The sequence below is a fragment of the Python bivittatus genome, unplaced genomic scaffold, assembly GCF_059951505.1.
Source record: "Python bivittatus isolate LINGU-HERP-01145 unplaced genomic scaffold, Pbiv_v1 ctg000200_np1212, whole genome shotgun sequence".
NCBI lineage: Eukaryota > Metazoa > Chordata > Lepidosauria > Squamata > Pythonidae > Python > Python bivittatus.
In genome coordinates this window covers 1,350,444-1,370,524 of record NW_028277040.1, presented here as the reverse complement: position 1 = coordinate 1,370,524, position 20,081 = coordinate 1,350,444, and the positions used below count along the sequence as shown (strand labels likewise).

The 20,081-nt window shown below is 39.3% G+C and overlaps 1 protein-coding gene and 1 long non-coding RNA gene across 5 annotated transcripts in view; one reads left to right on the top strand and one right to left on the bottom strand.

Annotated features, from left to right (window-relative positions):
* Window positions 1-20,081, top strand: part of VWC2L (von Willebrand factor C domain containing 2 like) — an 87,205-nt gene that overhangs the window by 7,839 nt on the left and 59,285 nt on the right. The window contains exon 2 of the mRNA XM_088135585.1: window positions 13,434-13,563. Within this exon, the coding sequence (XP_087991711.1) occupies window positions 13,434-13,563 (130 nt within the window). The remainder of the gene's footprint in view (window positions 1-13,433; window positions 13,564-20,081) is intronic.
* LOC148216522 (uncharacterized) overlaps window positions 1-20,081 on the bottom strand; it is a 128,035-nt gene that overhangs the window by 56,435 nt on the left and 51,519 nt on the right. The gene's annotated exons all lie outside the window — the stretch shown is intronic.

The window sequence follows — 20,081 nt, the reverse complement described above, 5'->3', positions numbered from 1 at the left end:
GAATTCCATATATATAGCTTGAATATCTGGACAGACCAAAGCATTTTCAGTAATGTGCCTTCTTCTCCGCAAACCCAGCTGGCTTGCTGTACAGCACCCAGCCTCTGAAGCCAGACAAGAGAAACCGAACATGTCAAATGGAAGCACATGATTTATTATCTCCCTCTCAGCAAAACTGTAGTGACACAGGGCCTATGCAAGAGTATCTGAAATTACTGACTTGCTGTATTTCTGTCATGGTTGATAAAAGCAATGCATATTCAAGAAGAAGGGCGTGTCAGACAACCAACGATAATAATACCTATATTAAAAGTAAATTATTTATTTAGCGGCTGTCATTATTATAGTCGACTGTCTGTCTATATGCTTCTCCAGTGTTCCTCCGAAAAGGAGCACTGTAATCAGGCGTTCAGCAGAAGGGTCGCGGCCAGTTAAAAAGCACAGCAAAACAAATCATGTCTGGAGGCCATATATAATGAGCCCCAAAGAGAGCTTGCCGCCTTTCAGCATTACAGTGCTACCTCTTCAGATAGGTCCTGCGTGGGTCTTTTCCATCCAGTCATCCTGAGGTCTCCTAACAGGAGCCTTCTGGAGTGGGGGCCACCCGCCCAAATTCCAGCTTTCTCTGACCAGGATCCTGGAATGCTGTGGATTCCCAGCCAGCCAGCCAGCCAGAGCAGCAGTGCGTAACAGCTGACTTGTGCTGCTGCCCAGTTGATCAGAACTTCAGGAGGGAGGGAAAGACCACCCCCACCCCCCATACCAGCCAAGGAAATGTTGCTTTTAAAACAACCCTCAGTGCATCTATGCTCCTGTGTCTTTGAAACCTGTGATGCCAGTGAAAAGGGGGTGGGGTGGGGGTGGGGGTGGGGGACACTGTGCATAGCGTTGTTTTTTTTAAATCTCCTGACTTGGTGTTAAGTGTAGTTTGACCTTCAGTTACTTTGAGAAACAGCAGGCATAAATCAAATGTCCAGCCAAGAGTAGGGGCTGTCCTTTGCTTTTAGTGGAATGTACTGAATTGTTAAACCTGTCCTGGCTTGTAATATTTATTTTTCCTTGATGGGAAGTAAATCCAAATAGGGCAGAAGGCTCCACATAATTGTGTGCCCCAGCAAAACTATAAGTCAGTAATTTTTTTTTTTCAAAGTGAGAGTACAAGATGGTTCCAAACATACTATCTGCCCTCTTCATAATAGCTGCTTCAGAAAAGGATAGATCGTTACCACAAATCTTGAGGTAATCTATGGTAGCTAAACAGAACCTTTAGTAAGATGAAGCTGTAGGATTCCCTCTTTGGATTTTTTAATCCATGCCTGATCCAACTGTGAAGACAGCTCGTTTGAAACCCTCTTCCAAAACCAGAAATTTCACCAATAAGTTTAGCAAAGAGACAAGGGTTAAAGACAATAAAAATCATCTATTGCCTTCAGCAGAATTTCAGGTGTGTTTGATCGGAGTGGCATGCATGGCAGCAACACTTGCATGTGGAGATTTTTCTCAACACAGAGAGAGACGTCTGTATATATATTGCCTCCACCTTCAGCATAAGGACACCATTTACTGCTTCAATACATGGGTTGCAATACTCACACCAAAGTTAAAGTAGCTGCCATCCATAATAACTGTAGTTCAGCTTAAATCTAAATATAGGTCATAGAATGTTGAAGTCTATAGAATCCTGGGCTGAAAAAGCAACTGGAAGACAAGGGAAGATAAGTTGGGGAATAAATCTCAACACTCGGAGCCTGCATTTCTGCTTTCTCTTTCAGGTCATGTAGTTTCTAGTAATGACATTACAGAGTTGATAGAATGCCTTCTGGTAGAAACCAAAGATAAAACAGGATTGAGTTGGCATAAGCACTGGGCTTATTTCCATGTTACTCCTTCTTACTGATTTATAATTTCACTTCTTGGTGCCCAGTTTTCTAGAGCTTTAATGCTCCATTCAGGAAATGTTGGAGGGCTTTTGTTTGTTTTGTGCTTTCGAGTCAGCGTTGACTCCTGGTGACTACCTGGACAAGTCCCTGCAGTTTTCTTGGCAAGGTTTTTCAGAAGTGGCTTGCCCTTGCCTGCTTCCCAGGGCTGAGAGAGAGGGACTGGCCCAGGGTCACCCAGCTGGCTTCGTGCCTGAGGCGGGACTAGAACTCATGGTCTCCCGGTTGCTAGCCTGCTGCCTTAACCACCACAACAAACTGGCTCATCATTTCATCAGTTACTGGTATACAAATCAACCAAGATCTAATTCACACCTGAAATCAATTTTAAATACACAATTTGATTTGAGGAACTGCTTTCATTCAAATCATAAAATCAAATTGATGCAATTTAAAATTTTGATTTGAGAAAATTGTGTGCATATATGCAAACAAGTTCTTCAGAACAACTCAAAGGTATCTGATACCATCTAAAGAATTAAACTCATTTGATATCCAGGTTGGCGTTTGCATTCAGAGGGAGACAGATCAAACTGGCTTTGAGTAAAATCTTCAAATCAAAAATTCACACAGCTCTAAGTCTGCAGCCTTTCTTGCTGCAAAACAGCAACATGGAGAAATTCATACCTCAGAACCAAACACCAACCCTCTTAACCCTTAAAATATTTTCTCTCCTATGTTATGATAGTGGAAATGCAGCAGTGATGGGATTGTCACATGCACTCAGCCATTAAAGAAAATGTATATATTTAAATTTTATATAAATATTAAAACATGTAAATAGCAATCGTAGAGGCTTGGATGATTAATGTTGCCTCTACCTCTGTTCTGTATGACATTGATAGGCATTAGTGTCTCCACTCCCTTCACATACATAAAATTCCTGCATCTATTTAGATGTTCTCCCCCTTGGAGTGGAGCTGGACCCTACACTTAGCCTCTTTCTTCCATCCAGTTTTGGTCTTAAACCGTGTGTGATTCTGTTTCTAAATTATGTGCTTAGGGTGGGAGACAACACAGGACACAGCGCCAGCCTTGTGTAAGCCACAACAAAACTGGGATCGGGGTTGGGAGAATGTTCAGTTAGAATTGTCATGCCAGTCAAACACTTTTAGCTGGGTTCACCCTCCAAAAAGGAAGCAGATCAATGCACCTATGTTCCTATCAACAGAAAACATATTTGCTTTCAAATCAGTCTCAACTCTTTGTAATTACATGGGAAAGTCCAGGCAGCTTCCTTGGCAACATTTTCAAAAGTGGCTGGCCACTGCCTCTTCCAAGGGCTGAGAGAAAGTTCCCCAGTTGGCTTCCAGCCCTAAGACAGGACTCGAGCGCAAGTCTCCCCACTCCTAGTCCAGCACCTTGATCCCCACAGCAAACTGGCTCTCCTCAGTGGAATACTGAACTGGTTTTATATGCAGAGTGTGTCATTATTATTCAGCATCATTTTACCACTTCACAGGTATACTTTCTCTGCCTCTTTATCATCAGAGATGTATGAAAGCAACTGATTACTTTGTAATCAGAATTATCTATACTTAATTATCTTATGCATGGTGCTTTACAGAGTAGTGACATATTTCAGGTGGCATCTGAATGCTTTGCTTAATGGCTGTGCCTCTTGCTTCTTAATCCTTGCCTTTCACATTCTGCAATTTAAAAACACTCCAGATTGTATTTGTCACTGTTGTTGATTTTGCTGGATAATTATTTCACGGCAACTATGTCACAAACCAGGTGAAGAGATCATTTAAAACTTCCCTGGTCAACCTCTTCTTCCAAGGGTTCTCCAGTAAAAAATAAGTATGGTAGTCTCTTGTAGTCAGACTGAACCTTCTGAATCCCCCTGGTCTTTCCAGCTGTGGAGGGAGTTCTTAGCTTTAGGAAGACAGAAACTGGGATTTCCCACCCACAGCCCAGAAATACAGAATGTAACAAATGCTGTGCCAGTCTTGAGAGGCAAGGAGTAGCTGTTCAGTCTTGCACATGGGGAAAGTTTTAATAAGAAATTCCCTTCTAAAATCAAGAAAGCCAAATATGTAGATATACAAAGGAATTTATTGGGAAAAGGAAAATATATAGAAAATAAGGGGAGGCAATAATCACACCCAGTGAATTCCAAATAAAACTAATACAGTCAGACCAGTTAAATTTCTTACTCATTTTCTCCTTAAATAAGCTTTTGAATTTCAACAAATGTTCCTTACAGAGAAGGGAAAGAACATCAGAGCTTCCTGCTTGGATGTTCCCAGGCACTCCTTATGGCTTCTTAAGCATTTAGCTTCAATTTTACAGAATCCAGGGGTGGGGGATAAGCCTCTTGGGCAGAATGAGTGATATTTTACTCAGTCAAGGGGACAATCCTTCATCGCTGCTGTTTTGGATCTAGATAATCAGACATTATCTAGGCCTTAACCTACCTTGCTAATGATCCTTGGTAAACTTATAGAGATATAGCCAGGTTTTCACCAGGTATGTTTTTCTATAAAAGGGAGAAGCTGTTTGAAAGCAGCAGCTAATTCCACCTTATTCAGGTTTCTCAATAGTATGGGGTCAATTTATCAGACCCCTTCAAACTATTGTTGTACCATACAAAGCTAGGGTCCTCTCATAGACTGACACCTATTTCTCACATGACTGTGCTTTATGAGTTTTGAAAATCCTTTTGCATTTTTCTGGTAACTCCCATGGTATCATTAACTTGGTTATTATGCTGCTCTTTTTATATCTCTGGAGACAGTAACTTAGCCCTTCATTCAAGTCAGTATTGTACATCAGAAGCTTTAATATCAAGATTTAAATTGGACAATACTAGTAGTCCTCGAATTACAATGGCAATTGGGACCAGAATTTCTGTCACTAAGCAATGTGGTTGTAAAGCACAACATCACATGACCATATTGCTTAGTAACAGCAATCCTGGCACTCCCCATTGCCGTCATTAACTAAATCCCACTGGTCATTAGCCAAGGAGCCACCCTGGTCCAAACTACTCCCGACTTGGTCCCTCCCAGTCCTGAGCCTTGGTAAGGTAAGGACTGCCTCCTCTGCCTCCTCTGCAACTCCCCCCACTAGCCTATCTCCCCCCATCTGCCCTTTTGGCTGCCTTGCACTCTGCCACCTCTGCTGGACTTGTTGCCCTGGGCTCCACTCAGCCTGCCATCCCTGCCAGCCTACTCTCCACTTGTCCTGCTAGCCTGCGCTTGAGGCCAAGAGGCAGTGGTGGCCAGCTACTGAAGGCACCAGGCCTCTACTTCAGCCCCAGTGCTGCTGCCACTGCTGAGGAATGCTGCTGTGCAGGGTAGCCAAAAGGGCAGAGATGGGGGTAGATTGGCAAGTGGGGGGAGTTGAAGCACCCCTGCCAAGCACCCAAAATTTGATCACATGACCATGGGTGGACTGTAATGGCCATAACTTCAGGGACCAGGCGTAAGTACCATTTGTTCAGCACTGCCGTAACTTTGAACAGTCGTTGAATGAATAGTTGTAGCTCAAGGACTACCTGCAGTATGGTATAATGGCCAAAAGACTAAGCACTAAACTGCAAAGGCTTTCATTTGAATTACATGTAAACCAAGACTTCACAAGATGATTTTCATCAAGTTACTATTCTTTTATTTTCAGCCCATTCACAGCACAAAGACAATAAAAACTAATTTACATTCTTGGTGTAATGACTGCAGCTAAAAAATATGTAAATACTGAAGAGTAAGTACATTTGACCAAAAAGCACTATGTATACATTTAAAGGTTTATTTCTACCTTATTTTCTCTTCCCCTTTTGGATAAACCACTCTTGATTCTGGACAATCCCCTTTTTGAAATACACGAACCGCCTCCAGTTTCAATGTGTACTTGGAAATTAAAACACTTGGAAAATAAAAAAGCTGGAAAACATCATAGACAGACATGGAACAAGAGGCAGTCTAGGTAGCTGAAATGATTGACATGGCCAGCCAGAAAGGCATCTGGAAAGTCAGTCTCTCTCGTGTGCTCTCTCAGTCTCGCTCTCTCTGAGCCTCTGATATAATATGAACCATGTTTGTGGCCGGACTGCATCCACATTTTCTGACCCTTCCTGATTATTTTGTACCACTATGCAATTTGCTTTTATAATACAAGTAAGTGCAAAGCTTTTTAAAAATAGTGGTAAGTCTTAAGACTTCTCCCTTCAGCCATTCACATTGAAAACACAAAAGGCTGAAGCTGGACTAGGCCTATAGAAGACAGAGTCAAGGTGCCCTGCCTGGAGCATCAGAACAACTGAATGCCTTAAGGGGACTATATTTCTACTACAAACAATCATTTTTAATAGTTTAACCATGATGGTTTCCTCAAAGACTCAAGAATTATTATGTAATGTTCTTACTATATGACTGATTTTATTTATGTTATTTATTTATCAAATTTATATGTCGCCCATCTCCCCCAGAGGGTGACTTTTCAGTAAACTGTGAAAACCTCTCCAGACGCAACAGTTTCTTTTCTTTTTGAACACCAATTTTACTATCTACAATTTATAGTATTTACAATTCTGTTATTTCCAGAGTTGTTAGAGGTGGGGGAAGAGAAAGAATCATTCAACTTCTATTGACCTTGGCATAAATACTGCATTATATGCCCTGTGCTCCATGGCTCATCATCTTCCCAGAATCATTATTTTGTTTATATCCAAAATTTCAGGCAGGCCTGAAATATTTTGCAGCTAGAAGAGTCCAAACACATGTGCTCTCAAACACATATCTCCAGTCATGTTCACACACCTCCTCCTCCTTGCATTAACCTCCAGTGTTTTATGCCTCTTCCTGCTCCATTCAGAGAGTAGCTCCTGCCCTCAGTTGCCTCCTGTGTTCCCATCCTGACCCTGCCTGGAGCATCTGGCTTTTTATTGCCAAAAAGAATCAGCCCGTCTCCAGAGGAAGGATGAGGAGGTTCAGGCTTAGCTTTCAACTTTCAACCCTTTCTCAGCATCTCCTTTCAGGTTCAGCGTCATAGTGGGAGACGGCTACGTGCATCTGTATATACTCACTGGGCTATTCCATCCTGGGGTAAGCAGCATTATGAAAAGTACAGAAAAGTAGCAAATAGAAAAGATCTTAAAGCCATGAGAAGAAAAGCAAAAGAAACAGGGGAGGCTTTCACAGATAAGAAGCAATTTCCCTGACAGCCCCCATTCACACTATGTACCTGTCAGTCTTGCGAGGTAGTCCAGGCAAGCAGCACACCCAGAAGTACTAGCTCTATCTTTATTGTCAGGTTACATTAACAGAATCTTGCAAGTCTGATAGTACATCTTTCTCCCCTCGCCTTTACAGTCCATGAAATTAGGGAGGGTCGCTTCTGAAATGTTTGCAATGCCTCCATTCCTTCTGCAGGCTCAGCTGGTGTTTATTGGACCTTGCCTAGTCTGTGGCTCTTCCTCCTGTCTCCCAAGGTTTACTCAACTGGTTATGCAAGCCATCATCTAACCCAATATTCCTAGGGTCCAGTGCTCACATCCAGATGTCTCTGACTCATAAACCCTTTTATGTGACTCTCCCAACTCAGCGCATGCACACATTCAGGAAGCAGCAAGTAAGCTTCTTCTCCTGAAAGTACTTTGATGCAGTTTTAGATGGTGAGGCACAAGCAAAGGACAGGCTCTTTTCTTGGCTTACTGAAAGAATTTTGCAAGGTTTGCAAGATATGCATACAACTTCTATAAGAAACAGGCAAAAGAAACTACCTAAATGGAGATGTAAGAGTCAAATGGACAATGTGTTTTATGCATCTCATGAGTCTCAGCTTGGTTGGGAAAAATAGATTGCAGCTGGGTAAATGAAGAAGCAAGGAAGCACCCGACATCATTAGAGAAGGCAAGACACATGTCAGGAAGTAAATGGTAAAGCCTCTACGTTCCAAGTTGCAGTCTTCCATATGCTATGGTCATCACCAGATGGGCCTGTAGCCTTTTACCTCTGCTGTCCATTGTGACTTTGGTCAACTGAGATTTTTGCATAACACTTCTTTTGCAGTTTAGAGAATATGTAGACTAAGTCATCAGCCTTAGTTATACACGAGGCATTCCCTGTGCATGGTAAGAACAGGGACGGTCAGTTTTGACACTTTCTGGGCCAGTATAGCATAAGTGTCACCAAAGCCCTGTTTTATCCCCAAGCATTGTTACACTTGCAAGGGAATACCTTGCAAGCCAACACACTGTTCTCTACATGCCACCAAGTAAAATATATAACAATGTATTGACACACACTCACAATGCACGTGTCAATACACTACATATACTTCCTAGTTGGGTGGCAGTACGTAATGATATAAGCATCGGAACATAGTTTTACATACCATCTTCCACTCTAGTTCTAGAGGAATTCTAATGGCTGGTTTGTTGAGTTGCTTGCTTAAGCTCTTTATTCGCCACTTTTCTATACAATATATGCATATCCATCCATGAAACTTTCACTAAGGAATGAAATGTAATCCAACAGTTCGAAGAAATACTGTTAAATGAAATCTTTAAAAAGGTCACAATGAAAGCTTTAAGGTAAAACAAGAACTAAAGCAACCCAATCTCAGAGGAGCAATTTTTGGAATGTCTATGAGAACTGGGCAGGTGATCTACTTTAAAGCCAGTATTTTTGTTTTGCTTTACATATATATATTTCCTTTTAGAGTTTATGGAAGTGGTATATAGTTTGTGCATTTGCAACTATGCAGGTATGCATATATAGGCAACCTTTGGGAACCTCTCACAACTCAAGTAGCTAAAACAATTTTTTAGGGGAAAGGCTTATCCCTGGGTGACTTGTCCCACATTCAGACTGATATTCATGGCTGCAAAAGGAGGAGTTCAGCTGTCAGAGGGTTAATATGAAAACCCATCAGCTCCGGGGAAGTGGGTAAAGATACTCTGTGCTTAGACTCCATAATCAATGACTACTGGATTGTGCATTAGTCAGTTCTCATTGAGAAGTGAATTTTGATGCCCCCTCAGTCTTTTCCATTCATTTGGCAGCACCTTAGCACTATAAGTGTGTATGAATGGGAATCAATTTGGTGGTAGGAAATTTTTTGAAAACCATTAAGAAGCCTGATTCATGACCCCCTACTACACTAAGTAACTAGCTAACAGCAGAATCTTCAAGGAGTCAGCACTGTTAGATAAAAACGGTGTAGACATATCTACACAACTACTACAGAATCTAGAAATCCAGCTTGGGAGTGGGTAAGTGAGTGTGTGCATGTCATCCTTCAGGGCTTAAATCCCATATCTCCTTTCCTGGTAACAGACCTTTTGTGCTCTTTGGTTAGAAAGGAATACGGAGGACAAGGGCACCTGCATTCTCTTTATCTCAAGTTCTCTCTGTTCTTTGCTGGCCTCTTTGCCTGCTTCAGGGCACACATTCAGTAGAGATACTTTCAAAAATACAGTCAATAGAACATACTTCTAATATATCTCTAAGAAGGTTATTTAGTGTGCAGTTTTAATGGTTCTTGCTCAAATCTATGGCATATGAAAGCTCTTGGGAGGAGCACCTTCCTGCCTTCATGGTTTCTCAGACAGAAAGACTTGTACTATTCTTGCACAAAAGAGTCAAACATATTGGGTATGGATGATGGTAAATTATCTTAGAATAAAGAAAAATAGTATGTGGGAGGAGGGACAGTTGTGATTTATAGCACAGAACTGAAACTCACAAGCCCCCCCTGAATATTAATGGGATAGAAAATAATATATTTCCAAAGATCTCAAAAAAGATTTTTTGAGATTTGAAAAGTTCCTTGAAAGTTAGAGTGGCATGATTTTCTCTCATTTTGACAATTGCTTTCAATGTCATACAACATCATTTTTCTCTTCTGGGTTATTTTCAGATACCATACTGCAGAACTAAAAAACCTATCTGTCATGTCTCATTTACTCAGAGCAAAGTCATTTGGTGTCATTGTTTCTATCTATTGATGCTCTTCCACCTCCAATATATAACTAGGCTATAGCATTACTGGAAAAGGGTGGCACATAACTTGATATTTTAAAAAATTAGTGTTATATATCAGTGAAAAGCAAATACTATGGGACATACAAATAAGAAAACCCTCTTACATTATAAAACAAAAAAACAAACCCTAGCTTAACATATTTGAGGGTTACAGCCACCAAACTCTGTGTGTAGTGACAATGATTCCTTTGTTGATGCATTAACAAAGTATTATTTATATTTCTGTAAAAATAAATCTTTATTACAGTCATAGACCAGCATATTATTTCCTTATCAATACTCTCGAATGCAAAATAGACAGACGAAACAAGAAGCAGCAGCTCCATGAAGTTGGAATGGTAATTGGATAATCTAAATTGCATAGAATTAGCTTTTAATGTAAGGAATACTAATATTTATCTGAACTGCAAAGGTTACAAGGAAACTAAGTGAAAATAAGGATTGCAAACTGCTAATAGAAAAAGTGGGGGGAGCTTTAAGTAGCTAATTTCTGGGTTGATGTGAAGTTTCAGGGAATTGATTCATGAGAAACTGAGAACATTTCTGAGATGAACTGCAAAAGTCTTTTTGCTTGCAAGAATTCAGCATTAGTATGCAACTGAAAAAAGAGCAAAACTATTCAGAATTTCTAATTAAAATATATATATTGTTTCCTGAGAGTTGACTTATACTGATTAGACAGGCTGATTACTGTCAAAAGGAAAAGTTGAGGACCTAGTCTTTGGCAGAAGAAGGAGTAAGCCTCCTTGGACAATTAGCACTCAGCAAACAGAACAAAGCCACTCTTTTAAATATTGGGATATTTTGTTCCAGGGTTCATTATTTTGGAAAACATTCCTTTAAAGTAGCTGTATGAACTACCTAGTGCAATTTGGAGACTTGCTTGGATGTTTTGTTCCAAGGGAATTCAGCTAGTAATCCCTGCTCTTTATTGCAAAGCAAAACAAAGCAAAGCAATTATGTCAGTTCCCATACTGTGAAATGAAAAGATGGCTACCCAGTTAAAAACATTTTTTTTAGGAAAATCCTTGATATTCCTGGGGGAATCCTGCCATACATCTCAGAATGATGACAATGTGAGTCAGAGTAGTTCCAGAAACTTAACAGCCCTCCATAGGTGTCCATAGCAAGCCACAATGCCATCAAAATGACATCAAAAATGTGTCACAACATCATAGCACAAATAACACAATTGGGTACTTGCACAAATATTACCCTTCCTGAAAATGTATTTCCTGCCTCCATTAGATGAATTAAGATATTGTGACTGGCTTTTGAAGAGAATGTTAGCAAATGCTGGCTTGGTTCAAAGTCCAATTTAAGAAAAAAAATGTTTCACAATTTTTACATAATTTCCCCTGTTCTTTTAAGGGAGACATTCATTATATTTCATACCATGCCTTTGGTGTATCTTGAAGGCAGGTGTCACAAAGTTTCCGTAAACCAAAGTGGGGTTTACCTCTAAGGAAAAAGAAAAACATTTGAAAGGTGTTGGATGGGGGGGACTTGCATCCCACAGCTTTGGGTGCAGCAGAGCACCATCATTTCTTCCCAAGAGGATTGTGTGTGCAGTTGCGTCTTCCTCCAGTAGCTGTAACAACACATTACGATATTCAGATAACAACGACTTATCTTGAAGTTGCCTCTAAAATCTGTATGGGCAAACATACACTGCAAAGTGATTCCAAATTCTTATTAGCAGAAGCATATACAAATGTACAAATAAAAGATACAGTGTGAGCTGTCATTTCCCAAAAAGGAAAGAGGCCAGAATTTAAATTTTTACACAAGGAAGAAAGACATTCTTATTCCTTTGCTGTCAACTCGTTGCCTTTATTGTTCCTCTCCTTTTTATCTCTTTGTTAATATTCATGAGTAGAAATACCATTATCCCTTTAAAATATGGAACATAACAATATATGAAGAAATCTGGATTTACACTTCATGGACTGCAGCTATTTTTTTTAATGTCACCTGATTTTAAAACTTGGAGGAATGAAATGTGTTCCCTCTCTACCTATGAGCTTGTATCACACCCACATGGAGAAAAAAAATCTAACAATTTCCCATGTGGCCATGGTTTAACCTGAGGTTTATTTTCATATCTATATATATAAAATATATAACATTTTATACTTTTTGCTTTCACTTCTTTATACTTGTTTCCATTATGGTTTAATTTTTCCTTTTATTTCTTTCTATATATTAGAGCAATGATGTTATAAAGGAATTATCCCCTTATGGTCTTGTGTTCCTGCAAGCCTAAACTGATCGATTTTGCATTCAAAATTCAAGAAAGCAAAGGCATTCAGGATTCTCTAAAGCCTAACCCTTTACAGCATCCAAACGCATGAAACCGCTCAATTAAATCCACTTTTTATACGAAAGAAATTAATTAGAACTGTGTTCTGGAAGTCAGTAAAATTATGAGAACTTTAAAAAACAAGTTTTTAAAGCAATATATTTTGACAACTTCAGCACAAATTTCTAGGAAATGTTTTATGCTACATCCTTTAAAGGATTTAATTAATTAATTAATTAATAAGATTTAAGGCTTTCATCCTTTTCTACTGAAAGGTTTGTAATTGCCATTTTTAAAAACTCTATTCTGTGAAAGCCAGCACACTTTCTGTGCTTATAAAAGCATAGCTGCAATGAACAAGAAAGGCCTATATGCACTCCCTGTATTATATGACAAGAAGGCAGAGCTTCTGGTCTGCAGTTCAGTGTACCCTTGGAGTGATCCAGAGCTGGCGAGTTATTTACAGAGTTACAGCACTGCTTGAAGTAGATCCTGTGGTCTCTCCATATTATCTTAGACAGACTAGGTGTGGGGACATGATAAAAGTGTATATAACCACACATGGTGTAAAGAAAGTGGGCGGAGATACATTTTGCTCCCTCTCTCAGAATGCTAGGTCCCCCAGGAGCCTTCCCTTGAAGATTTAGAACAGACCAATGTAGTTCTTCATACAGTGCACAATTAGCCAGTGGAATTAACTCCCGCAAGATGTGCTGATGGCAACTAACACAGATGGCTTTAAAGGGGGATTTGATAAATTCATGAAGGGTAGATCTATCTGGGGCTATTCATTTTGAAACTCAGTGTCATTGGGGGCAGCACAGCATTCCTCCAAATGCCGGCTCCAGAAGAACAATGGCAGGAGAGTAATGTGGTTCTGAGGTGTGAGAACACAAGCAGTAAAAGCACATTATCTCCCACCTAATGTGAGCTGTTAGGCCCTTTAACTAGTCAGCAGCTCCTATGACCACAAAAAGCAGCAGGAACAAAGACTGCTATGGAGCCTTATGATGAATCTGTGAGTAAGTGTTGAACAGTTGTCTATAAAACAAAGGTCATTTTATAACATTATATACATACATTGTATTATCCAAATATGTGCAATGAATAAGTTAAGTGAAATGTATAACTCTAGATCAGAGTATCTTTATTTACTGAACTACCAGAAGGGTTGAAATGGGCTAATTTGAGCTTTGTTCCCAGCCCTCGCCATGCGAATGGTGCCGTTGTGAGCCCAGCAATGAAGTTCACTGTGTTGTAGCAGACTGTGCCGTCCCTGAATGTGTCAACCCAGTCTATGAACCAGAACAGTGTTGTCCAGTCTGCAAAAATGGTAAGCTTTCAATACATAAAAAGAAACATGTCATCAGAAAATTTTTAAGGTTTTGACAACACTTAGAAACTTAACTTCATTAGGAAAGACCATTATTTGTAGAGTAGACTCACAAAGGGTATGTCAATGATGGGTAAACTTCTTTATTGGTATATGCACCAAGATATGTGGTACCTATAAGGTTTATGGACTTGGATTGGACAACTGGTAACTATAAGAGAGACAGGTCACAATGCAAGACACAGATGAGCAATCTCTTAAAGTTTGCTGAGACACCTTAAAAATTATGAGAACTGGATTTTTTAATTATTATTTTCCATAGCTAAATAACTATTTTCAGTTAATGGAATTCTAATCTGAAAAGAATAAAGGAGCGATGAGTACTCTCGGGTTTATATCATAACTGGATTAATAAACATTAATATTTCATATGTCATAACAAGGATAGATATTCCAAATGTAGTGGTGACGCCAGTTGGCCTTGGCCACACCCAATGATATTGCCAGAAGCTTGAAGGGGCACAACTCCTCCCCATTACTCCTCCTTGACATCTATCAGACATATTGGGAAAACTCTATTTCCTACTGTTCCTTAATCCTTTAATTAGCTTACTATCACAGCAGGATGAAGGTTCGTATATTAGTGGAAGGGGAGACAGAGATGAACTGTATTCCAAAGTGCTATTTATCAAAATCCAGTGATGCGATTGCTATTGAGGCTTGAAGCTATACCATAAACTGGGCTTCATTATAAGAATTATGTCACATTTTGGCTTTGTTAAATGTCATGTCACATCGGCTTACAGAAAAGCTGCAGTGACACAGCAAGCTATGTGCTGCTTTAGAGAACTTCATGGATTTTGGTCTTTCTGGCTATTAGGAAATCCAGTTCCATCTGTGCTAAGTAATCTTGTTACTAAAAACCCTGTTCCTAAAAATACTTAGAATATTAATTTAAATGATGATGATTATTTATTAATTAGATAAAGATTATTAAATTGGGGCTAAAGGTTGAATGCATCTCTAGTTCATCAATACTTTTTTTCTATTTCCAAGGTATCTATAATTTCCATGGTCCACAGACTTTGCAACCAAAAAAAAAATAGAATCAGCCAAAGATAATATTCTACCTTTACCTTAATTACTTGTCTTAAAATTGTGGACTGAATGTAATGTCAGAAATTCATCAGAACAAGTGTGACTTCTAAGAGGGGAATCTGGAACAACTTGCTTATATTAATACATATTAAAATGTAAATAAAGTACTTGGAGGTCTCCATATGGAAAGTTCCTCTTCTTTTTCCCCTTATGTGCTTTATTATAATTATATCCTCTGCCTGTGTGAATCCATATTATATGAAATAATATTTATAAAGGATGTTACATGAATAAAACATCTTCAGTTGAAACCACAATTACACAGAAAATAGCTCCCGTAGGGTGAAATGAATAAACAATCTGTTTGGACAAGGACCACCTAACCCTTAATTCCACCAAGGCCAAAGAGAAAATTAGATAGTTCTTGCCATCACCTTCCCTCCATCTAAATAGTCCTCTCATCCACTTCTGAATTGTTTCTCCACAACCTCCCTTAAGTCCAAACCAACAGGACAGCTACTGCAATAACAAAGTTAATGTCACACATGCCAGAGGTACAAATACTGATTGTCCATTGTTTTTCCTAAGCAACCATGGGATATGGACAAAGCCTGGGAAAAACTGGGTTATTTGGAGTATATTTTCTCTCATCCCAAGTGGGCTAGGTGGTATAATCCACATCATTCTGATCCCTAACCTTCCATGAAATTTTAGTCTTGATTTGTTTCTCTGGAGCTCTAGCATGCTGCACATGGCAGTGCTGACTAAGAGTGTTCAGTTGTTGATGAAAACCCCCACAATGAGACAGGGAGGAAGAAAGATAGAAGTGTCTGCAGGGTGTGGTTAAAAAAAGTCAAAATGACAGCCACAACAGTGCAATAAAATATTTTGACAAATACAGTTAATTAATTGATTATATCTCTCCTTCAATACTCAAAAATCAGCTCCATTACATTTACAAGGGGCCAGGTATCATCATTCCTTTTGCTGACTTCCTCTCTTTGGGCTATAAAAGAATCTTATCACAGGGGCTTCCTTCACTGCAAATTATATCAGCTACTATTCGAGAACATCATATTTTCAAGGAATTTCGCTTTCTCTAGTGCAATGTTTCCCAGCCTTGGCAACTTCCCAGGTTTGTAGGCTTCAACTCTCAGAATTCTCATCAATGGCCATGCTGGCAGTGGAATTCTGGGATTTGAAGTCCACAGACTTGGAAATTGCCATCAATGGGAAACATTGAAAGTCTAGTGAATACTGTAGGCTTGTTTCTCACAACCCAATGCTCTGTGCAAAAGGCTCTTTCAACTAAAAGTTGAAATAAAAAGTTTCCATCATGGATAAAAAGTTGAAATAAAAAGTTTCCATGATGCTGCTTTGGCTCTGTCTCCCTGGGAAAGTTAAGTGATTCAGGGGGGAAAAAAATCCTCCTCCTCTAAGGTAAGCTTTTCTCAGACTTGGCTGGCAACATGAGATGAAACCCAATTAAAAAAAAACATTCTGGCAAAAAAATCCTTTAAAAAGATACAAAGGCCAACATTACATGTTGCTGTATCTTGAAAATATTTAGTAGAGGAAAACAAAAGAACATCCAGCAAATGCATGAGATTGTGGGTGGCTTTTCTCTGTTGGGTTTACAAGTTTAGGAAAGTTCATTTTCAGTAGGTTCTTATCCTTGGGATGTATTTGTCATAAGTAATCAGCAATCCATATTAATAAGTGGTTCCTGATGCAGAGAATGTAGCATTTTAATTGCAATCTGATTAAAGAAATCTTTAAAACACTACATTAAAAAACATAATGGTTCCTGGGACTGTCACTACTCAGCAGCTTCTGATGCTTCTGGCCTTTTCCAATATTAAAATGGAGTTTGTTATGTCTTAAACTAGAGTCTCAAACACTAAGTCATAGTACATGTGCAAAGAAGCAGTCTAGAAGGGTCTTCTTTGCAATTCTAAACTGAAGGTCTAATCAATGAAATTATCTTACAGAACACAGGTCAGGATCTACACTGGATCCTCTTTCATATATGAAGCACTCTTCAGCATATACCAAAGGACAATACAAAATCCCTTGTGTTTAGAACATGAGCATGATAAATACACCTTGTAACTACAGAAGAAGCCAACATTTCCAGACAGGCCTTGTGTCTTTGGTGGCCAATAAGGTTCAAACTGCAAGCTAGAATTGCTGTTGTGTTTGCATTTAATTCACTGTTCTGTCTGCAAGAGTTCCTAAGTTTGAACAGCTGCTCCAAGGTTCCAGCATATTTAATGTAATTTTGTTTTAATGAAAGGAATCAGTTCTTTTCTATACACCAACGTCTATAGCAGGGGTTCCTAAACCTTTTGCCATCACACCACCCTTTAGTGTAATCTTAATGTACACACCTCCCCTAAAAATCCAAACACTAAAACGAACACAAAAGAACAATGAAAACAACACAATGAAACTTTGGGGGGAAAAGGATTTATTGTAACAATGTAACTAAATGGTTCTTCCCACCTCCCCTGGACTATCTAAGGGAGGTGCAGCTCAGAATTTGGGAAATCCTGGTCTCTAGAGGTCAGGATGCTCGTGTTTTTTCATTATGCTCTTAGTAGTTTGCCAATTCTTTAGTCAATTTCCCAGTTGGAGAACATGATCTAGTCTTAGTCAATTTCACCTTCCTTAAAAAAAGAAAAAGGAAGAGAAACCCCACCCTCCCCATTTGATTTCAGCTGCTTAGAAAGGTAACCTGGAAATTTTCTGAGCAGCATCTCAGAGGTAAAACTAACATTTACAACAATATTGAAAGACAACATACTCAGCAGTGCACAGATGGTGTAATTTCCCAAAAGATTCATTACAAAAAATACCAGGAACCAAATCTGACTTTTTAGGAGATAATAGTGAAGAAAATGGATGATGTGTTGTATGATTCATGAGTAAGGCAGTCATCACACTGACAGGATATAAACATCCTTGAAAATCTGTCCCACATGAACTAAAAGGCTGTTTAAGATTTATCCACTCACTTAGATAAGAAACCTTCCTGAATTTTCTATGCTACTCTTTTGTTTCAAAGGCTCTTGGACCCTGAATCGTTCCTTGTAAATCTTTAGATACTTAGATACTTTAGATACTATACTTTAGATAATTATCCACCTTCTGGGGGATAATTCTTGGATGCAGAATATTATATTTCAAAAGAACAGTTGATAGCCAACTTTAAACCAAAAGAAACAATAATAAAATCATTGACTCTGAAAAAAAATCCAAAATCCATTTTCATTAGACCACAGAAAATGTTACAAAACTCACTGCAAGTTCCTGAATGTCAATAATTTTTTGCCACGCAAGTTGCTTAGAGGGAGAAGAAGCTGGGAGGTAAAACCATAGCTGATTTTGTTTACTTTCATACATAATTTATGCCCCATTCAGTTCTACATGCTCCAGCCAAAAGCCTTCATAAAATAATAAATACAATCAATTAAAAGCATCCTAAAAGAAAGCTATAAAAAGACAGGCTATTCAAGTTCCCCAAATCCAGTGGAGCAACTATTTCTTCTCTGCCTCTTAAAAGTACGTGGACCTCAGGGGCGGCATGTTCCAAAGTGACCAGGTTGCCTCCAACAATGCCTGCCCTGGACCCCCAGTCCTCTAACATCCTGAGAAAGGACACTTAAGGCATTGCTCCCCAGGCTGATGGTACAGGATGAACAGACTCTGTTTGGTCTCACGGGAAACTTGGACCTAAGCCACATAAGACTTAAGTCAAAAGCAGCCCTCTGAATTGTACTCAGAAGCATATAGTGGCAACACGTGCAGCATGAACAATATAGATGTAGCACTGCTGAAACAGCTCTCACCTGCCAGCTTGCAAGCTGGATCAGTGGCAGTTTCTGGATTCTCTTCAAAGGCAGCCCCAAGTACACTCATTGCAATAATCTAGTGTGGAATCATGAGGGCATGAGTCATGGCTGCCAGTGCCTCTCATTTCAAAACATGCTACAGTTGGCACACCAGCCAAAGCTGGGCAACGTTTTCCCTGGCCACCTTCTCCATCTGCTGTTCAAATAGAAGCCATGAGCCCAGGAAGACTCCCAAATTGGGGCCTGCTGTTTCCAAGGAAGTATACCTCAATCCAGAGTCAGGATAGGGGTTGTGATCAACTCTGACAGCTTCAGGACAAACAACTCCATTATGCTGGAATTCAGTTGTCTCATCCCATCCGGTCTATTTCTGCCTCCAGACATGGGGTAAGAAACATTCACCAGATCTCCTATCTGGTCCAAGGTTAACATGATTGAAAGGAAACGAGACAAGCCACTTCCTCCAAGATTCATTGCAGCTGCACCTGCTCCAATACCATCCATCAATTTCTTCCTGCAGGCTGGACTTGAAATGATCACACAGGCACACAGGAATCCAGTAATAAGCAATTTGCTGTTGAAAAGCTAAGAAGCCATCACAAAAGAACTCCAGCAATTCTTGGGTAGCAAATGCAAATTCTATTGATCCATGTTCAAATTTCTACTGTAGTGTCCTTTTCGCACCCATTCTAGATAAAAGGCTAAAATAGATAATCTTTGGGATAGGAAACAGAGTATCCATCTGTCCTTGTTTTGGTAAAGATATCATGTGGTATTAGGTTGTGAGAACTACTTTTCATGCTTTCCACAAAAGGAGAGTTGGATACCAGCTGGAAGTTATCCAGCATGGCCAGATAAGACATGGCTTTTTCAGAAGACATGCCATTGTCTCCTTCAAGGCAGGAAGCTGACAATACATTTATTTCAAGGCTAACGTAATATCTGAGTGTGTTCTGTCATTTTCATTCCTATTTTAGAAAGACAGTATAAAAATAAGATGTTATTAGAGATCATACATTATGATGTCTCAAAGTTATTGGTTCTTTTTATTTTAACACAATACCAATTATTTGTGGCTAGGATAGACTCCTTCAGTACTTTGCTGTGCTATGCAGTTTGGCCTACCTGTTTGCAAAAATACTGCAGACAATTAACTGGCCAATAATTTATTTTGAGTATAGCAAGATTGATTTTATGCCTTTCTTAGTTATAAATTGCCAAGAACAGAAAACTAAACAAATGTCAGGTTAATGCAGAAAGTTGTTGAACCTACCATCTTGCCTTGAAGATTCTTAAGAGAGGCACATCTTTCCTTTTCCTAACCCTTTATTTTTGCCACATGATTATTTCAGCTATCATGCAAAGGTGGCACCAGTGCTCAATCAAACTAGATCCTATCTTAAGAAATGGGGCCATTTTAATATGTATACAAAGCAAACACAAAAGCTAACATATTCTGACTTTCATTTCATTTCATTTCTTTCCTAAATCTCCTTTCAATTTGATACTGACGTTTACCTTCAAGCATGTCGGGACAACACTGAGCTACTGACCCAATTGATGTAT